At 42.2% G+C, this 21,850-nt stretch overlaps 1 protein-coding gene across 8 annotated transcripts in view; it reads right to left on the bottom strand.

The window, feature by feature from the left end:
• Positions 1–21,850, bottom strand: part of APBB2 (amyloid beta precursor protein binding family B member 2) — a 241,533-nt gene that overhangs the window by 160,590 nt on the left and 59,093 nt on the right. For 7 of the 8 annotated variants that reach the window (XM_029910641.1, XM_029910640.1, XM_029910638.1 and 4 more), the window contains one exon: positions 12,278–13,090. In XM_029910641.1, the coding sequence (XP_029766501.1) occupies positions 12,278–13,090 (813 nt within the window). Of the gene's footprint in view, positions 1–12,277; positions 13,310–21,850 lie in introns of those variants that run through there. The other variant, XM_026647966.2, reaches the window with a different exon arrangement.

Genomic DNA, 21,850 nt, shown 5'->3' with positions numbered 1-21,850 from the left:
GCTCAGGGCTTCCCTTAGGTTCGGGTGGGATCAGAAATGAGGGGTTCCGGCCTCTGGGCTGGGGCAGAGGGCCGGGGTGTGGGAGGAGGTGAGGGCTCTGGCTGGGGGTGTGGGCTCTGGTGTGGGGCTGGGGATGAGAGGTTTAGGGTGCAGGAGGGGGCTCTGGGCTGGGGCTAAGGGGTTTGGAGTGCGGGAGAGGGTGCAAGGTCTGGGAGGGAGTTAAGGTGCAGGAGGGGGTTCCGACCTGGGACAGAAGGGTTGGGGTGCAGGCTCCGTCCAGGCGGCGCTTACCTCAGGCAGCTCCCGGTCGGTGGCACAGTGGGGCTAAGGCAGGCTCCCTGCCGGCCGGGACTCTGCGCTGCTCCCAGAAGCAGCCGCCATGTCCAGCGCCTAGGCAGAGGAGCCAGGGGGCTCTGCGCAGTGCATGCTGCCCGCACCCACCCACAGGTGCCACCCCCACAGCTCCCATTGGCCACGGTTCCTAGCCAATTGGAGCTGTGGAGCCGACACTGGGGGCAGGGACAGCGCATGGAGCTTCCCTGATCGCTCCCGCTCCTAGGGGACATGCTGACCAGACTTCTGGCAATCCAAGGCTTGCAGCTCCCCCCTCCCCCTCCCAGGGGAGGGGGGACGCCGAGGGTCAGGGCTTCCGGCCAGCGGCACGGAGACTTGCCACGGGCCGGATGAAACGAAGCAGCGGGCCAGATGTTCCCCACCCCTGAACTACATGATCACATTCTATTTTTTTTTCACGAGAGCCCTGACTCATTCAGTGCACAGGCTGGACCTGCTCTGGGGCTGAATCAGGGTTGTGTGGTGCAGGAGACTGTTGTCTGTAGGATCTATGCTTCATTTGTTGCAGAAGTTGGAAGGTGTGCAATGAATGAGACAGGGGATTGCAGGAAGAGGAAGGATGGTCTCATGGTTAAGGCAGCCGAATGCCCTGAAGAACTAGATTCTATCTCTGCCACAGAGTTCCTATGTGATGTTAGGCAAGTGAAACCGAACTAGTCAGAGGTGGTCAAAAATTGTATATTCCTCTTTGAGACCCTGGGGTCTGGATTTGCTGAAGTGCTGAGCACTCATAACTGAAGTTGTGGGAGTTGTGCTTTGAACATATAAATGTACTATATAATACTAAGTACCCTGAAAAATTAGGTCCTGGGTATCTCAAATTGGACGCCCAAAATTAGTGGATACTTTTACCTTAATTTCTTTGCCGTAGTTCCCCATCTGTAAAATGGGAATAACACCACCCCCTCAGCTAACAGGTAATGTGAAAATAAATTCATTAATATCTGGGAAGACTCAGATATCTATTACAATGATGAGCATCATAGAAAAGCCCATAAAAATTAATAATTCTGTCTCCAGAGTAGTTTTTGAAAACAGTAGTAGATTCTAAATAAGGCACAGTGTCGCACATTGAACGAGGAGAAATAAAAGCATTAAATAGCTGCTTATTAAGTGAGCACCGCCCATCCCATGCACTGAATGAGGTAAAAACAACGAGGAGTCCGGTGGCACCTTAAAGACTAAACAGATTTATTTGGGCATAAGCTTTCATAGGTAAAAACCCACTTCTTCAGATGCATGGAGAAGTGGGTTTTTTACCCATGAAAGCTTATGCCCAAATAAATCTGTTAGTCTTTAAGGTGCCACCGAACTCCTCGTTGTTTTTGTGGATACAGACTAACACGGCTACCCCTCTGATACTTGAATGAGGTAAGGGTCCTGTGGTATAAATCGTTTGTGATCACGTAATTAAAAGACTATCATAATGCATATGCACCTGGGGGCTGAATTAAGGTTGCACAGCTAACTATCTTTGGATTCTGGAGTATATAAACCTGAACCTAATGAAACCTGAACCTGATTTGCTTCCCTTGATATCTAAATTTTGAATAGAAAAGATGTTTCCAGAGTCGGCAGGAGAAAAAGGATGTATCCTGTGACAAGAACATTTTGTTACCTGACAAGGAAACCACAAACTTATTCAGAGACTGTTCAAAAAGCAGATTTCTTCTAGAAAAAATACCACTTAAGTGAAATGTTCAAACCCTACATCACCCAACCACAGAATTTACCATATTCTTTGATGAGCTTCCACACTGGTGGAGATGATCCTGATAGCTGCTGAGGGCCAATTAAATGTATAATCAGCCAGAAATTCAGGTGCTATTATAGCTACTTCAGATGTTTGCTCTCACCCTACTGCCAACTCTTTATTTTTAATATGCCTATCATAGCTTTGGCATTTGAGCACCAAGGCAAGAAAGCAGAGTCAGTCACTTTCCTCTCCCAGAGCTGTTTCAGCTCTCTTATAAGGAATCAGCTGCTTAAGTGCTTCCCTGAGCCAGGTGTCTCTGGTTGGCTCATTTAGCAAGCCTGCATCAAGCTTCAAGTGTCCTGCAGGGCAGTGCCCTCAGTCCCTCGCTCTCTCACAGAACCCATCTGAAAATAGCTCTGGAAACTAGACTAGCATACATGACTGCCTATATTCAGCTACCTACTGCTTCAAACCACCTATTAAATTCTGAACTTAAGAACATAAGAATGGCCCTACTGGGTCAGACCAAAGGTCCATCTAGCCCAGTATCCTGTCTTCTGACAGTGGACAGTGCCAGGTGCCCCACAGAGAATGAACAGAACAGGTAATCAAGTGATCCATCCCCTGTCGCTCATTCCCAGCTTCTGGCAAACAGAGGCTAGGGACACCATTCCTGCCCATCCTGGCTAATAGCCATTGATGGACCTATTGTCCATGAATTTATCTAGTTCTTTTTTGAACCCTGTTATGGTCTTGGCCTTCACAACATCCTCTGGCAAAAAGTTCCACAGGTTAACTGTGTGTTGTGTGAAGAAATTGCCCTAAGATCTACTGGTCCTTGTGTCCTATTCTATCAAGAGGAATAGCAGTTCCTTTTCGTCTTCCTACAGATTTCAGTATCCACCTTATGAACTTGGACCAAGTGGACTGAATTTTGGCAGGAATTCTATGCAGCTTAGAAAAATGCTGAGGCATAGATTTATCAGGTCAATCTCACTCATATTTCACTCTTTTTTTCATAGCTTTATGTGTTGGAAGCAATTTTTTGAAGTCTGGTGTTAATTAGCATTGGATCTTTGCCTGTTTCTTTAATATCCTCTAGACTGTCCTCTTTAATATCCTCTAGACACAGACATTTGGACACACTTCTTACAGATAGATCCTGTTTATAAATTATCTTACTCTCTGGCTTCTCTTCTTCAGATAGTGATCCTTCCTCCTTACTCCAAGCTAGAGTTGTGAAACATGCTACCCTAAGCACAGAAGAGTTTCTGGAACAAGATGCACTCAATCTTATGGAGGAAGCCTAGGGTCTGGAATTATTCTCATTCATGTCCGAGAAAAACAAAGCTAGAAAAGCTTAGAAAAACGGCTTGTGAGGTCAGGGAAAAGGAAACTCAAGATAACCACTGCTTCTTAAATTTTATTTTCACTGGACATATGCCTTGCTTCCCCTAAAAGTATTTTAAAAAATCTTTCACATTAAGATAATATACTGTAATCCCAAATAAAAGGGAAAAAATAATATCTGTTAAATATACAGTGTGAGACCAGTAAATTGCATTACAAGGCTAGGTAGAACAGGATTCTGAAGACACTGTCAACTGCTATAGATTCAATGCTCTGATTAAAGCAATGCTGTCAGTCATGTTTCTACATACTCATCATAAAAGTTTGTTATCTGCACAGCTTGCACCTTTCCCTTTTCCTGCTCAAATATTCTATATTTTCCAGCTAATCAACAGCAAGCTTTAGTTTAACCAACAGTTAACTATGGTACACAGAACTTCATTACATGCATTTGTAAAGCCCTCAACATTATAGTATCTGAGCACTACTTGCATGATTAAAAAGAAGCACAATATTTTCCTCCAAATAGGGAACTATAAACTTTGCCATGCAAATCAATAAAAACTCCCCCCCGCCTCCAAAAACCCAGGGGCCTGCAAGTAGAAGACCAACTGACAATGACATAAGCCAATTGACCAAATTCAGGTGCAGTTGGCCAGATCCTTAGCTGGTGTAAAGCCAACTGAAGTCAGTGGAGCGATGTCAGTTTACACCACTGATGTTCTGGCACAGTATATCTAAAGCATAGGCCTAAGTATGGGAGTGTGATGTGTTGGACAAACCATCACAGGAAGAGAAGAAAAGGTGAAGCCAGTCCCACCCTGCATCACCTGCCAGCAATATCATGGCTGGCAGCAGGACCCTCCAGCTGAAGGGAATTTTAAAAAGGGAATGAAGCAGGCTCTGAAGGACCTTGACAGAGAAATCTAGATGTGAAGCAGAGAAGATTTAGAAGTAAGCAGCCCTGAGCATGGAAATCTAGGAGCAACCAAGCCTGGGAAGAAGGCCTGACCTTTATTTTGTCTTATTATTCATTTGTTTGTTAAATAAAACCAAAGCTCAGGAAGGGAGTGAGTTTTTCTGTACACAGAGGATATGGACTGTGCCTTAAGGGAGATAGTTCCAGTGACACTTTTTCTGTGTGAAACTTTGAGTGTGCCTCTGTGAGCACTAACTGAATGGTAAATACTTCTCTGTGCATTAAGATGCTCAGTGTTGCAACGCCTAATTGATTAAGGAGCCACGTCTCTGTGACAGTGTACCCCAAAAGGCTTTATGGGGGGTGCTCATAAATGTATGTATGATATAACTGGAATTGGGTTTTGCTACATATGCCATGTAACATATCTATGTAAAGGTTATAATCTACTGGTTATGTTCATCCTAGTTGTATGCAGGCACCATTTGTGTGTTCAAAGTTATGAACATTGGCTGTATAATTGCTTGATTTCTAATTAGCCTTAGTTAGAACATTTGGTCACTTCTTGGGAAAGGAATGTGCAAATTAAGTGCTCAATCAGGAAGCACTTAACAGACAAAAGAGCTTGGAAGACTCCAATCCACATAAGAAGTCTACCTGAGGACATTCAAGGTAGCATGTGGGTAATGGCTGCTACCTGCAAGTCCTGAGTCATGCATGGGCATGTGACTTGCCCATGTGATTCCAAATCTCCATTTTGTGACTGGATTCTACACAGGGTGAGGAGGGGTCTCCACCCACAAGAGAAAGTCTATTTAAACCTCTGGGGGACCCCTCCATTTTGTCTTCAGCTGGCTAAAGAAGGAGCCTCTCCACCCCCCAGGATCTTGAAGGAAACTGGAACAAAGGACAGTAACTACAGGGGGTGTGAGTGATTGCTGGACCCAGGCTAAAAGGAGATTAGTCTGTAAAAGGGAGCATTCTGGAACTGGTGAGGATCTTATCTGTATTCAGTTTGATTAGACACAGATTTGAGCATTTTATTTTATTTTGCTTGGTGACTTACTTTGTTCTGTCTGTTACTACTTGGAACCACTTAAATCCTACTTTCTGTATTTAATAAAATCACTTTTTACTTATTAATTAACTCAGAGTATGTATTAATACCTGGGGGAGCAAACAACTGTGCATATCTCTCTATCAGTGTTATAGAGGGCGAACAATTTATGAGTTTACCCTGCATAAGCTTTATACAGGGTAAAACGGATTCATTTGGGTTTAGACCCCATTGGGAGTTGGACATCTGAGTGCTAAAGACAAGCACACTTCTATGAGCTGTTTTCAGGTAAACCTGCAGCTTTGGGGCAAGTAATTCAGACCCTGGGTCTGTGTTGGAGCAGACGGGAGTGTCTGGCTCAACAAGACAGGGTACTGGAGTCTTGAGCTGGCAGGGAAAACAGGAGCAGAGGTAGCCTTGGCACATCAGTTGGAAGCTCCCAGGGGGGTTTCTGTGATCCAACCCGTCACAGTCTCATTTTCAAAAGGGCTTCAGGCACTTGGGAGCTAAGTGCCTAAATCCTTTTTGAAAGTGAGACTTGGGCACTGCAATGCTGATTGGAGCAACAACTAATTACCTTTACAAATCTGGGCCTTACAGCCTCTCCCTCACCAGAATCTGAGTCTATATAGTCCCCGCTAGTTATTCAGTGTAACTGCAGAAGGCAAAATAAGAACAAAATACAAGATATTCAAAAAACGGACACTGCCACTTCAGCTATGGATCAGAATTTAAACCAAATTAAAATTGTATAAATTAAGTGAACAAAGACAATGTTTAATATTAAATTAAAAAAGAAAACCTTTCTCCACCAACTTTTCTGAAAAGCGGCCTTCAAGAGGATAGGCTAGAAGTATTCCCTGAGATTCTTTAAGGCCAGCTTCTCCAGCCCACTAGGCAGGTTGAAGTGGCCAGATATGGCCAGTGGAGAATTCTGCCTGTGCAAGTGTCCACTGATACAATTCTGGTGGAGGTGTCTTTGCCACTCCCTCTGGCAGCTGTCCCCTGAACTCCAGTGTGGGGCGGGTGGGAAGGAGGCATGTTGGGAGAGTTCTGGTGGGTATTGCGCCATAAATAACAAATCAATTTATTAACACTGATTAATTTGCTTTAGCACATCTGTGTGACATAGGATTGCACCCATTTTACAGATAACTGAATTGAGTTAGAAGTATAAAAGGTCCAATCCTGCTTCTATAAAAGAGTCCATGGCAAAGTTCCTATTAAACTAAATGTGAGAACAATTATCCCATAAGGGACCTGTAAACTTGGCTACTGCCTCTCTGTGCTGAGGGGTTGATAGGCCATCCCTGAGCATCTCCCTCCTTCTCCTTACTGGAAGGAGAAGGGGCTAGGGTGATGCTGGAAGCCATCTTGACCATTGCTTCCCCTTGCTACAATGGAGGGAACAGAATGGAACTATTTTCCCCTCGTCACAGGGAACAGAGGGCCATATTTAATGTCTCCCTGCCTGCAATGATATCAGTAGAACGGCATAGGTTGCTGGGGGCTGCAGAGTTTCCGGAAAATCCTCATAACTTTTCTGGGACCTGAATTTAACCATCTGGTAACCACTGGAACAGACTCACGCTAAGCCAGATTAACATTCTCTGATCATGCTGAGAAATGACAAATTTTGTCCAATTAAAAAAAGGGAGAAGGTATCTTTTTCTTTTAAAAGTGACCGAATGGCTGAAAACCTGACAGATGCGATCATGTTTATACCTTTTGCTAGCAGGAAGAGTAGGCATTGCTAAATAAGAGATTAAATATTACCTATTTTTAAAATAACATTTCATAGCAGTAACTGCTGGCTTTGCAGTCACTTACATTTTAAAAAAAGAAAACATTGAAGGATGTCTTTTTTAATAGATGCAGATTATGTTGTTACACTATCTTATGCTACAAATCCTAAAAGTTCAAAGTGGAGGATGTATTTCACTCTAGATATATTGTGCCAGTCTTTTACTTATTTTCCCCCCTTTCATTGAAATGTGATTTTACTTGTAAATAGCAGAGAGTCTGCATTTAAAAACACTGTTCACATTTATCATCTCTCAGTTATATCCACTCCCCAATACACACACACACACACACACACACACACACACAGGAGAATAGCCATTTAGGGTATGTCTACACTGCAATTAGACACCTATGGCTGGCTCAAAGTTTGTGGGGCTGGGATTAAGGGGCTGTCTAATCACAGTGCAGATGTTCAGTCTCGACCTCCACCTCACAGGGTCCTAGAGCCTGGGCTTCAGCCAAGCATCTACACCAAGGATGGCGAAACTTACTGACCCTCTGAGCCGCATACGACTGTCTTCAGAAGTTCGAGAGCCGGGGTGTGCCTGCAGGAGCTTGGCGCTTCAGCCCTGTAGGAGGCACCTGCTGGGGCTCGGGGCTTCAGCTCTGCTCCTGCTGAAGCCTCAAGCCCCAGCAGGCATGCCGCACAGGGCTGAAGCCCTGAGCCCCTCCTCACTGATGGACAGAAACCCCTACCCCACCACCCTGCTGCAAGGCAGAAGTCCCGAGCTCCCCACACCCCACAGTCTGGTAGGTGGAGAGTGGAGGAGGCGATCTTCACAAGCCACACTTAAAAGCAGCTCGCGAGCCACAGTTTGGCCACCCCTGGTCTACACAGCAATTAAACAGCCCCATGAGCCCGAGTCAACTGGCATGGGACAGCTGTGGGTTTTTAATTGCAGTGTAGACATACAATAAAAGGAGAAAATAAGGGTATTTAGCACCTTGTGTAACAATTCTGATAGATCAAGTTCATGTAGAACAAGAATGTGCATTCATTAATCTTTGTATACAATATGTAAAAGTTTGTATCAACAAATTACAATTATCGTTACAGTGTTGCATGTGGGTTAGAAGTCTTAAACAGTATTTATTATAAAAAATAAAAAAGTTATTATGAGATGGTTCACTAACTAAATCAGCAGAGTTATTCTACTTCCCAACCCAAGAACATCATATTGGTCTGAATGTAAAACGCTTCCTTGCCACAAGTTCAGGATATGCAAGAATATTGTAGCTTTCAAACCTAGATTCTCACGTTTCCATTTCTGCAACCAATGACATGCCCATCTTGTTCAAACTAATATCAAATTTTATTAACTGTTTATTAAGAAATATTTTCCATGAGATTCAGAGTGGGGGAAATAATAGAAATAAAATGACTCAGAGGAAAATAACAAAATTCTCCTTTAGCACCATCGCAATATGTATCTGAATTATATATTAACACTGAACTCCTATTTTAAGGTATTGAGTGCTCTTTGAAACTTTTACTAATGGGATCTATAGAATTTTAACAATAGGAAGAGTTTTTCCTTCTCACAGCATGTAAAACTACATCCAAGAAGTTCTTGGTGTTTTCAGCCTAAATCACTTCTAAGAGAAAAATAAGGTACAGCTAAATGCACACAAACACATGCCATCAATCAGCCTGACACATTTTAAAGTCTGAAGAGTCCATTGTTTTGAAAATTTCCTATCTCTCTAAAGCTATCGAGAATAAAGAATTTATTTCACAATGTTGCACTGCAGCAGTTTTAAAAGAAGAAAAAAACAAGGAATACTAGCTTTATGTATGACCAAATATTAATTTTCAAAAAGGCTCTCATTGCCTAAGGTGCAGAGATATCATACAACCTATGCTGGTTCACTAATTTTACAGCATTTAGAAATTACTTATTCCTCAACCCACCCAAAAATCAACTATTAATCCCTTACAAATTGCTTCTATCTGGATTAGATTCAATTTAACTCCAAACCCAACTAAAAATCAATGGAAAGACTCAATGAGGCTCTGGATCAGCCCTTTAAAATAAAATTTCACCTGTTGCAGGGACCATTAAAATATTACTTGATCTCTCAGTGTTTCTGAAGCACCCGTCTCTGCAACATCTAGTAGCTGCCAATTGGTAGGCCAGATATAAATGAAATCATCCTGATGTACGGTAAGTGTTTGTGGATTAAAGACCCCAATACCTTCACCATCTATTAGGAAATGATCAGATAAAGGCAAAGGTGGTTAAGATGAAAACCACCCAAAACTGTTCTTCACTCCTTTATCAAAAAGGCAAGTTCAGATCATTCATTGGATTTATCAGCCAGTACAGATAGTTCACTCCTTATTTTACAATCTTAGCAGCTAGATAAATGGACTTGATGAATGGACTAGATAAATGGACTTGATCATGGGCCACAGACTCCTGTGGATGCCCAGTGGTCCAAATAACTGAAGACGTGTGAATGGAGTCACTGCTGAGAACTACTTTCAGAAAATTTCCTCTATATTAAGTATGTCTAAAAATACTTCCATGAATCATGATTTTTGCTGTTTTTACTAGTGGAGGATTCCTCTCCCCTCCTCAAACTGGAGCTGCAGATACCCAACACCTTTAAAAAAAATCAGGCTCTAACTGTTTTACAAAGCACCAGTCATGACATCCATGAACCACTGTGAAGGAAAATACCACATTTGGCTTCTTGATCTCTTTCAGTCACATCAACAAACCATCCACTCTAGAAGAGGGAAGGCATCTCAACAATAAGCTTTTTGACAAGCCAGAGGCGAATTAAAGATGGTAAATTAGCACAACTCTCGGGTGTTTTAGTGCTCTGGGAGCTTTAAAATGGGCATTAATGGTTAAAATCCTTAAATTTGGGGGGGGGGGGGGACTTAGCTTCTTAGGAAAAAAGATTTTAAGAACCAAGAAATTGCCATACTGGATCAGACCAGTGTTCCATTTAGTTCAGTGCTCCGTCTCCAACACTAACCAGTACTAGAAGCTTCAGAGGATGGGGAAAGAAACCCTCATGTTACATGAAGTGACTGTTTTTGCAATTTTTCTCAATAGTTTCTCTCAACTTTCTAAATATTATTTTCCTGCAGTTCAAGTATAAAGGAATAAAAAAGTTCAGGAGTGAAATTCTGGTCTCACTGACTTCAGTGAGGTCATGATTTCACCACAGAAACCCCAGCAGTCTATCATAGAAATCCCACTTCACTGCACAATGAAAGAGCTCATTCTGGGGGAAGAAATGGATTGGAGAGCCTAAAGTTACTATTTTCAGAAGCTGGCCTTACTTCGGCTTACATTGTCCCCATTTAACAACATTAGTTCTTAAATGATGCCTGCTTACATTTCACTGAGAGGGGAGATCATTTACTACTGCTTTTTTGTAGGGGAGATGGACAATTGTTTTTTTGGTTAAGGGGGTCGTCACAATACAAAAACTATTTTTAAATGAAAGCTTACATTCCACAATAAAGAAAAAATCAAAAAATTGCTCAAAGACCCTAAAGGTTATGGAATAAAAGAGCTTCTTTGCACCCACAATTCTCCAGGGCCTCATCTGTGGAGACTGTCAATTATGCAACGAGCTAGTGGACATAATATTAAACAGTTTAATCAAACATATACTGTAGATGCCACTAACATTTTCTTCAACTGGTTTCTTGCTTCAGACAACAATGATGCAGACTGTACATGATGTACACTAAGAAAGAATATCAAATCAGAAATTGAGATCTTATTACACTGACCACGTCTAGTCTAACAAAGAGAAATCTCTTTAACCCTAGATACTACAGCAATACAATAATAATTATTAATAATGGAGAAAGATCATATCCCACTAAATTAGTATACACCTGGTATTAAGGGTTTGTTCAGAGTTTTTGTTAATTTGTTTTATATTTTTAATTCTTAGTTACAGAGCCAAATATACCACTGGGTTAACTAGGCACAACTCTAATGAAATCACAGGAGTGGCATGCCCTTATTCCAGCTGTGAATTTGGCCAAAAATGTACTACTGAACAATTTTGATACAAAACTACTGCACTCCCGTAGCGAAACACACTTGTAATACATACATAGCTATGACAATTTCTTTGGCCCGAGATCACCTTTAGAGAGAGCAGCATTTGCCTTTCCACAAACTAATATCCTTTTATACAAATCCAAATATAAAAAGGTGACAAAGTCCATTAACTACAGTAAATGAATTATTTGCAATTTTAAAAATAATATAGAAGAGCTGTAAATTACAATAGTGCTACCGCAGTAGTCACCATTACTGTTCAAATAATTAATGGACCCAGGCTTTCAAAATGTGAAACACACTGATTTCAGCTTCTGAATTAGCATACAGAACAGTAGAATACAGCATAAAATGCATTATTTAAATGTCAGATTTTTTAAAAAGGATATCCTCAAATTGCATTTTTTTCTAATAGATTTGAATTTCTTTAAAAAACCATCTTTCCTCCCTGTAAAACCTTAAAAGATTGAAAGCAGTATCTCTTACCCTGTAGATTTTGTACTCAGATACCATATACCAGAATTACCAGCTAACATCACCATTAATGCGTTAGATACACCTTCTGTTTGTTTTAAATTAAGCATTTCTCAGCAACAAAGGGCTAGGTGTTTAAAAGAAATGAATGATTATCATCTGGAACTGATTAAGGATTTTGAATTTTAAAAAATTAAGGTCAAATTTAGGATCCATCATCACTGGAACCTCATCTGTGGTACCTGACAGTGCCCCTTTTATAGAAGGGTGTCAGTTTTCTTAACTTTATGAGGAGCTATGTATTAATCTTACCGTTAGGCTTAGCTATGATTTACTTTATTTATATTTCAGGGCCAGAAGGGACCATAATGATCATCTAATCTTACCTCGGGACTCATAACTCTTTCAAAACAAGCTACTGCTTGGTAAGAAGCATTAAGTGGCATCCTGCTATTTGTAATGTCCCTTTCTTCTCCCAAATTGTCTCACTTATCCCCAGCTGTCTACACAATGAGACTCAAGAGAAACAAACACACACATTTTTAAAGAATTGAGTTGAGGGAAACGTTTCTTCACTTTTGTACCTGTTTCATCAGGTGAACTTGGAGAAGCACTGTCCTGCGATAAAGTCGTCCAGCTGGAGTCTTCATCACTTGGAGCCAGATTTTGAATCCGATGTAATGCACAATCTGTTTTGGCTCCGGTTTTAGGATGGTCCTTCTTAGTCTCAGGACTTGATGACACAGTGGCTACTTGGCCATCTTCTGGACTGGACAGTTTGTTTTGTTTCTGAGGCAACACATCCCCATTGACAATCATGGTAGAAGCCTGGCTGTTACTTTGTGCCGCTTTCTCCTCCATCACTACATGGCTGTTCCCAAAATTCTGTTCTAGTTCCCTGGCTGATGTTTCCAGATCTGCATAGTAATTTAGGAAGCTCTTGGTCCTCCTAGGTTGAGAGGAGAATATTTCACAGCCTGCAGAATCCTGAGGGGTAGGCTCTTTACCTTCTAACTTCTCAGAAGTTATGTTTATGCCTGCAGTTGTATTGAGATTTTTGTTGGGATCCTGTTGCCCCTGTTCTGCTGCTTTTCTAAGCTGATTTTCTCCATTCTTCACCAGCTTTATATTGGCAGAGTTGTTCCCCAGAAGGGGCTGTGCTGCTGGATCCGATAGGCCCATGGCTGTCTGAATGTTAGTTAATGCATATTTTTTCCTGCATTTCGGGGGAGTGCTGTTCCTTGTTTCTGTATGCTTTATTTCCGCATTCAATAGTTCATTATGGGAGGAGCGTAGATTAAGAGTATTTGGGGGAGTGGCAGGATTATTGCGATTCACAACGTCTGTTGTGCTATTGCTTGCCATAAACACAGCCAACGCGTCCACACTGGAGTCAACTAGAAAAGAAAAAGAAATATTCATGAGATACATTAATTGTATACTCCTTGTATCAGAGCTTTTGGAAATGGGATGCAACGCTTTATATAACGTGTAAAGAAGAGTTTCTACAAACTAAGCAGGAGGGAGAACAGACACTGCAACAGAAAAGATCAGTTTATCAAACATGGAGGTCCAAAGGCAAAAAGGGTGGAGATGACATTGGGGAATGTTAAGTTGTTAAGAAAAGTATACAAGGTTTTTGACCCCAAATTTTATTTGACATTTTTGCATTTTTGAGCTACTATGTTCCAACTATGTAAATTTTGGGGAGAGAGAGAAGTACTTTGCATCTGCTTTGCAGCCCTTAACTTCATCATCCCTCTCTCTCTCTCACTAAAACTTAAATGTTTCACCACATCATCAGCCAAGGAGTAGGGCAAGAATTTCTTTAGGACTCATCAGCAGTGAGTTGATGAGTCCCTGAAGAGTGAGTGGCCCTACAGACCAAAGTAAGACACTACTCCCTTTCCACCCTGGTAGCAATGAAACATTGTTATTGCTTATTTTAGGGCTGACTGGCAAAGCCAGCTATTGCCTCTTAACAGCTTCAAGAAATGTACCACAGCTGTTTGCAAATCTTTTTGTACAGCTGTTTGCTAATTTTTTGGCAATTCTCTAGTGTTTTTATGCATGCGTGCTATGCTGTTTTGTTGGCTATAGTGTTTTTATAATACTGTATATATTTAGCAACAATTTTTTCACATCCACACAAAACACACAATTCGGTAAATTTATCCCTGATGCAATTCTACTGATTCCAAAGAAGTTACTCCAGGGATGAATGTGGCTCACTATTTTTAAGTTCACCACATCTTTGGCTATTGATAAGCTGTACTTCCAAAGGGAGACTGCATATATTCCATAACTGGACTACAACATTCTTTTACTTTTCTTAGTGGTTTGCAACTTGTGGGCAAACTCTCTGACCTCAGCTTCTCTGAGACATTGCTCAAGCTTTCAGAGAACTCGGCTTGGGCAGGGAGAGCATTTTCAGACTGTGATGAAATGATCAAGTAAAGGATTTTTTATTAAAAAAAAAAAAAGTAGTCTTTGTTTCCTCTGCTGCCTATTGTCACTGCCTTGGTAAAGTATGGCTCCCATTAATCATAATAAATACTCCCTGAATGCTTCCTGTTACTCACTCTTTTGAGAGATGCAAACGAACTAGAGGCCAATTAGTAATCACTCCCTCTGACAGAGTATGAAGCACCGTCTCTGTTGTTCCTAGTTCTCAGACAGGGCTGATTTGCGATATGCCTGTTGCACAGTAAAATGAGGGCTTGGGCTGTAGATATATCCATGGATTAAAAAAACTATAGTATAAGCAGCCACTAGGAGAGCATTCTAGTTAAGATATATTGCATCTTTAAGTATTCAATATGTGAAAGAAGAGACTACTGTAAAATGTGGATTTACAAAAATTAAGTACTTGTGGGCTTTTTCTTTATATACAAAATAAGGAGCACTATATGAAAGGTTTACTTAAATTCAGGTACACTTGTTAACATTACTGTTTAACTCATTTTCAAAATTACATATTTCATTTCATTTAAACCTTAGAAAACAGACTAACGTATCCTTTACTCTCTCTTTTCCTCTGTGTCACAGACGCAGAGTAACTTCCAGTCCTAAGGGGTGGTTTACAAAAGGATTTAAACACACGATTTTTCATGATCTGATTACTGTGATTTCCTCAAATTCTGGTCTGTTAGCCTTCTAACTTTAGTTTAATTAATTAATTAATAATACATGTATATTTTTATATATTCCAATTGTAACCATAGGAGGTTTCAAAAATATCACAAAGTTTCTGAAATTTGTGTGTTTCCCAGAGGTAATTAAATACTTTTAAGAGTTGCCATCTCACATCTTGTCCGTCAGATTGATCCTTCAAGATGCAAAGTAACGTCATGACTCATCTGGTTGAGGTCTCAACATAAAGTTATGCACAAGGGCCCTCTGTTATAAAAGCATGTATGTAGTTTTTTTGTCTTAGAACATGAAGTAACTTGAATTTATTGATTTGCTTTTTTAATTTTTTGTGGTTTGACTGAAACCTGAAGGCAATCTAGAAGTTAAACACTTATAGACTTTAAGGTCAGAATGGATCATCATGATTATCTAGTCCAGGGGTAGGCAACCTATGGCACGTATGCCGAAGGTGGCACGCAAGCTGATTTTTAGTGGCACTCACACTGCCCGGGTCCTGGCCACTGGTCTGGGGGGCTCTGCATTTTAATTTAATTTTAAATGAAGCTTCTTAAACATTTTAAAAACTTTATTTACTTTACATACAACAATAGTTTAGTTATATATTATAGACTTATAGAAAGAGACATTCTAAAAACGTTAAAATGTATTACTGGCAGGTGAAACCTTAACTCAGAGTGAATAAATGAAGACACGGCACACCACTTCTGAAAGGTTGCCGACCCCTGATCTAGTCTGACCTCCTGCACATTGCAGGCCACAAAACCTCACCCACCCACTTCTGACTTACAACCTACAATAGATCCATAACTTCTGCTGAGTTACTTAAGTCCTTATATCATGATTTAAAGACTTCAAGTTACAGAGAATCCACCATTTACACTAGTTTACACCCTGGCCCCATGCTGCCAAGGAAGGTGAAAAACCCCAGAGTCTTTGACAACCTAACCTGGGGGGAAATTCCTTCTTGATCCCTAATATGACAATCAGTTAGACCCTGAGCATATGGCAAGACCCACCAGCCAGATACCTGGGAAAGAATTCTCTGTAGTAACTCAGAGCCCTCCCCATCTAGTGTCCCATCACTGTCTGCTGGGGATATTTGCTGCTAGCAGCTGCAGATCAGTTACATGCCAGTCTCATCATACCATCTCCTCCATAATCTTATCAAGCTCAGTCTTGAAGCAGTTAGGTTTTTTGCCCCCACTGGTACCCTTAGAAGGCTGTTCCAGAACTTCACTCCTCTGATGGTTAGAAACCTTCGTCTCATTTCAAAACTAAACTTGTTGATGAGCAGATTATATCCATTTGTTCTTGTGTCCACATTGGCACTTAACTTAAATAACTCCTCTCCCTCCTTGGTATTTATTCCTCTGATGTATTTGTAGATAGCAACCTTATCTCCCCTCAGCCTTCTTTTGGTTAGGCTAAACAAGCCAAGTCCTTTGAGTCTCGTAAGTAGGTTTTCCATTCCTCTGATCATCCTAGTTGCCCTTCTCTGCACCTGTTCCAGTTTGAATTTATCTTTCTTAAACAAGGGAGACCAGACATGCACATAGTATTCCAGATGAGGTCTCACCAGTGCCTTGTATAATGGTACTACCGCTTCCCTGTCTCTACTGAAAATACCTCGCCTGATGCCACCTACAACTGCAATAGCCTTTTTCATGGCCGCATCACATTGGTGGCTCATTGTCATCCTGTGATCAACCAACACAGTCAATGTAAAACTTTTAAGGAAAGGATAATTGTGACCCCTGCCAGTTTATGCCTGGTAGTGTGTCCATAATTGTATGCTATTTATGGAGGCTAGTTTTTGAAATCAGAAAATCATAGTACATTTCAGTAAAATAAAATATAAAAAAAAAAATCTGACTATGACAACTTGAAATAAGATTACAATCTATATACAGTTAATTAACAGTTAATTCATATTGTTACAAGCAGGCAGCCCTGTTGTTTAGATTCCAGCGTCCACTGCAATGTTTTTCTAACTACTTTTTGTCTGGAACAGAATTCTTAAGAAAAATACATCTTCCTAGAAAAAGTTCAAACACATCCTTCCACATGATTTATTCAGTCTCCAGTGGATTACATTTCAAATGACAAAATCAACACATGGAGACATAAGTACAAAACAATATGATTATTAGTCTACTCAGCAAAGTAAAGATCTACCATGAATACTGACTCATTCCTAGAAAGTGAATCATGGGCTAAGGTTTTAAATGGTTCAACATGAAGATATTGTACCTCACTGTTGTTTATACATTAACTCAAATGTGCAACTCCTAACCTTCATAGCCTAAGGGTACGTCTATACTTAACTCCGGGTTCGGCAGTAAGCAATCGATCTTCTGGGATCGATTTATTGCGTCTTGTCTAGACGCGATAAATCGATCCCGGAAGTGCTCACCATCGACGCCGGTACTCCTGCTCCGCGAGAGGAGTACGCGGAGTCAACGGGGGAGCCTGCCGGCCGTGTGTGGACCCGCGGTAAGTACTTTGTAGTTCGAACTAAGGTACTTCGACTTCAGCTACGTTATTCATGTAGCTGAAGTTGCGTATCTTAGTTCGAACTGGGGGGTTAGTGTGGACCAGCCCTAAGTAGTGCACATATTTAGATGAGGGAGAGGGGTAAGAACAGTATGTCCTCTCATGAAGTAGATTTCTGGTTATCTTCCATTGATCCTGCCCTCATACTCATCTACGCACTCATTTACAAAGTGCTGTTCCTACGATACCAGTCAGATCCTGCGGGCCTACGATTTGTGTTCCATTCCTTGTTCTATCTGAAACTGAAGTATTAAGCAGAGCTAGGAGCAGCATCAGTTAGAAACAAGTGAGTTGGGAATTAGTATTGATGGGTGTGGGGAGGACTGGACACGAGTACATGGCAGAGAGAGGAGAACCAGAATGGAAATGAAGAGAGGAAAGGGGGAGGAGGGGTCAAATGTTAAGATAGGACAGGAAGAAATTAGGAAGGGAAGGAGTTGGAATCAAATCAGTAGGTGACAAAACGAGAGGATAGAAAAAGGTGAAGTGAAGAAGAGAAACAACAGGAGGCAACAACAGACAAGGGAATATAGATGGAGAAAATCCATCCTGACGTGAAGAGCACTTCCTATCTATCAAGGATGGAAGACACTGTCTGAGAAAGAATTACTGCACATACTGGAAAATATATGAGTACTAAAGAGTGAGAACAGAAACAGAACATAAAGATAAAGAGTGAGAAGGAAAAGATAACACCCTACTTCAGGCACTAAGATGCTTTCATTCAGAATGTCAGTTTGTCCAGAGGAAGCAAATCCCAATTTGCAATTCAAAACTCCACGGAATCAGATTTCTTTTGGTACCTCTTCTTCATTCATCCCCTTTAATTCTGAGTCAGGTGCAACCATTTTCACTTGGTTACATCTCACAGTTAAGAGTGTTCTTACCAATTCCCAAGGAGGTCCAAAGTAGTTTCAACCCACATTTCCCCCTCAATATTACCACTTTGATTTGGGAGTGTTTTCCACTCGCTTCCCTCAGATGTATAAGTAATGTCACAAGAGGCAAAGCAGGGGAGGAGCTGGCCCCAAGTCTGTACTTCACATTTCCCAGTACACCATACATCACTGCCTTTACATCAGGGGTGGGCAAACTTTTTGACCCAAGGGCCACATCTGGGTATGGAAATTGTATGGCAGCCCATGAATCCTCACGAAATTGGGGGTTGGGGTGTGGGAGGGGGTGAGTGCTCTGACTGGGGGTGTGGGCTCTGGGGTGGGGCCAGAAATGAGGAGTTCAGGGTGCAGGAGGGGGCTCCGGGCTCGGGGTAGGGGGTTGGAGTGTGGGGGCTCTGGCTGGGGGTGCAGACTCTAGGATGAGACTGGAGATGAGAGGTATGGGGTACAGGAGGGTGCTCCGGGCTGGGACCGAGGGGTTAGGAGGGCGGGTGGGGGGATCAGGGATGGGGCAGGAGCTTGGGGTGCGGGATGGGGTCAGGGGTGCAGGCTCCGGGCGGCACTTACCTCAAGCAGCTCCCAGAAGCAGCGGCATGTCCCCCTCCAGCTCCCTGGCTACCTCTACGCATAGGAGCTGGAGGTGGGACATGCCACTGCTTCTGGGAGCTGCGTGGCAAACCCCAAACTCCGGATCCTGCTCCCCAGAGCGAGCTTGAGCGCCGGATTAAAACGTCTGAAGGGCCGGATCTGGCCCCGGGGCCATAGTTTGCCCATCCCTGCTTTACACGAACACATTTCGCCTTCCTGCCTGCCAACCTCATAAACATGTAGTTCCACTTCTGGGACTAGAGCCACTTGCAGTCTACATTTCTCTCTCTTTCTCCCCTAGGAGTTTTATTCCCTTACTCTATTTTATTGTCATAAAAATAATATCCCAGTGTTTGCATAAAGGAGAGGAACAGCCTCCACCCACAGTGATGTGGGTGTTGTTTTTTGAATGGGACCCTGAGGTATCAGGATGTAAAATGTGTGTACAATTTTTCTGTCAGAAAAGTGAACAACAACATGACTAGTGCTCCTAGGCATTACGGTAATACAAATAATAAATATTAATCATAATACACAGCCTCCGGCTGCTCCAAGAATCTGGTTTCAGAGTTACAGAAGTATTTCAATATGGTAAAACTGATTCCATTGCCGTTGCAGAAGCCAATAATTACATGGACCCTCCAGACAACAACATCTTTGTAACTACAAGCAAAGATGCCTTGGCATTATGGCACATTTACTCTCTAATGCACCTAGAGTAGGCAAGTTACAATAGGACACACAGCACCTCATTAAAAATAAAAAGGAAACATGAAGGACTTAAAATAATGAAGAAAAAATAAATGTGTTTAATATTCATGATTAAACTTAATTGAAATCATGAGACTTAAAGAAAAGAAAATATTAAACCATAGTTTTCCGTGAATTAACCTGAACCCTGTATTTTCAGAAAGACCATAAAGCAGCACTGCTCTTTAGCATACGTAGCATAAAAGTGCTCCAAGTGGATAGGCCAGGATTCGTGGGAGACAACTATTCTACTGGACCTGCCAATCTATAAGGTTCAGATCTTTCTGCAAGCACTCAGCCTGTGAGTGGAAGGGAAAGAAACCTTGTCCATCCTTAAAGTCACAGAGAGTGTGCAGAGCTGCTCTGCAGAGGCTTTTACAGTCTTATGTGCCCTTGAAGAAGCTGGAGACTTGAAGGATCCACGCAGCAATGCATTAACTACCAATGCTCCCACCACTACCTGTGCAATATCACAGGAGTCCCCACACGTCAGGATGTTGTGCCACACAGTGTGTGCTCCCCCTTTGCTCCACCCACACTTCCTACACTCCCTTGTGTTATGTTATGGAACCGCACCTGCCACAGCCTTAGTTGCTCCTGCAGCGTGTAGCTACATGCAGCAGTGAATGGCTCTGGCAGCAGGGAGCTTCCCTGCAGCAGGGAAAAGCTGTGACAGTGAGACACTACATTGCTACAGGGGAGGCACAGCTTGGGCATATAGAGAGACATGTAGGGTATACACCACAGGGTTCTGGCATGTCTGTACTCCACTCACCTAAGCAGTGCCTCACCAACCGTCTACACTGCTATTTATACCCATGCTCATGGGACGCACAGTTCCTGCACTGTACGACCACCCTAAGTGTAGACCTACCTCTAGAGAGAGACAGAATTTACCCCTTGCTGCAGGATCCTGTTGTTGGCCATTTTTAAATACTTCACTGGAACAAAGAAAGCAATGAAGCAGTAGAGGTAAAAAGGAGAACAAAGATAATACACGTAAATGAGAATAAATTATAAGGCATACTCAAAATAATTATTTGCAAGCAATATTGGTACCTGTCAATGTCAGTCCCAATTTCATCATTCATATAGTATGCGTTAACTTCATCATTGTGGGCCTGATCCAGCTCCCATTACCGTCAGTGGAAAGACTTTCTTTGACATCATTGGGGCCGTGTGAAAGCCGCTAGAAACCTAGCCCTCTGCAATTTTCTTAGCGTTCTGAAGGCCCCCTGGAAAGCCCGATTGGAAAAAGGCAAATATAGTGCCCACATTTAAAAAAGGGAAGAAGGAGAACCCAGGGAACTACAGACTGGTCAGCCTCACTTCAGTACCCGGCAAAATCATGAAGCAGGTCCTCAAGGAACCCATTTTGAAGCACTTGGAGGAAAGGAAGGTGATCAGGAACAGTCAACATGGATTCACCAAGGGCAAGTCATGCCTGACTAACCTGATTGCCTTCTATGATGAGATAACTAGCTCTGTGGATATGGGGAAAGCAGTGGATGTGATATATCTTGACTTTAGCAAAGCTTTTGATACGGTCTCCCACAGTATTCTTGCCAGCAAGATAAAAAAGTATGGATTGGATGAATGGACTATAAGGTGGATAGAAAGCTGGCTAGATAGATTGTCAGGCTCAACAGATAGTGATCAATGGCTCGATGTCTAGTTGGCAGCCGGTATCAAGCGGAGTGCCCCAGGGGTCGGTCCTAGGGCCGGTTTTGTTCAACATTTTTATTAATGATCTGGATGATGGGATGAATTGCACCCTCAGCAAGTTCGCAGATGACACTAAGCTGGAGGGAGAGGTAGATACGCTGGAGGGTAGGGATAGGGTCCAGAGTGACCTAGACAAATTGGAGGATTGGGCCAAAAGAAATCTGATGAGGTTCAACAAGGACAAGTGCAGAGTCCTGTACTTAGGATGGAAGAATCCCATGCACGGCTATAGGCTGGGGACCGACTGGCTAAGCAGCAATTCTACAAAAAAGGACCTGGCGATTACAGTGGACAAGAAGCTGGATATGAGTCAGCAGTGTGCCCTCGTTGCCAAGAAGGCCAGTGGCACAATGGGCTGTATTAGTAGGAACATTGCCAGCAGATCAAGGAACGTGATCATTCCCCTCTATTCGCCACTGATGAGGACACACCTGGGGTATTGTGTCCAGCTTTGGTCCCCCCACTACAGAAGGGATGTGGACAAATTGGAGA

Source organism: Terrapene carolina, unplaced genomic scaffold, assembly GCF_002925995.2.
Source record: "Terrapene carolina triunguis isolate 2854851 unplaced genomic scaffold, T_m_triunguis-2.0 Scaffold66, whole genome shotgun sequence".
Lineage (NCBI taxonomy): Eukaryota > Metazoa > Chordata > Testudines > Emydidae > Terrapene > Terrapene triunguis.
Note: the sequence above shows the minus strand (reverse complement) of the source record. Positions and strands in the feature narration are given on the sequence as shown.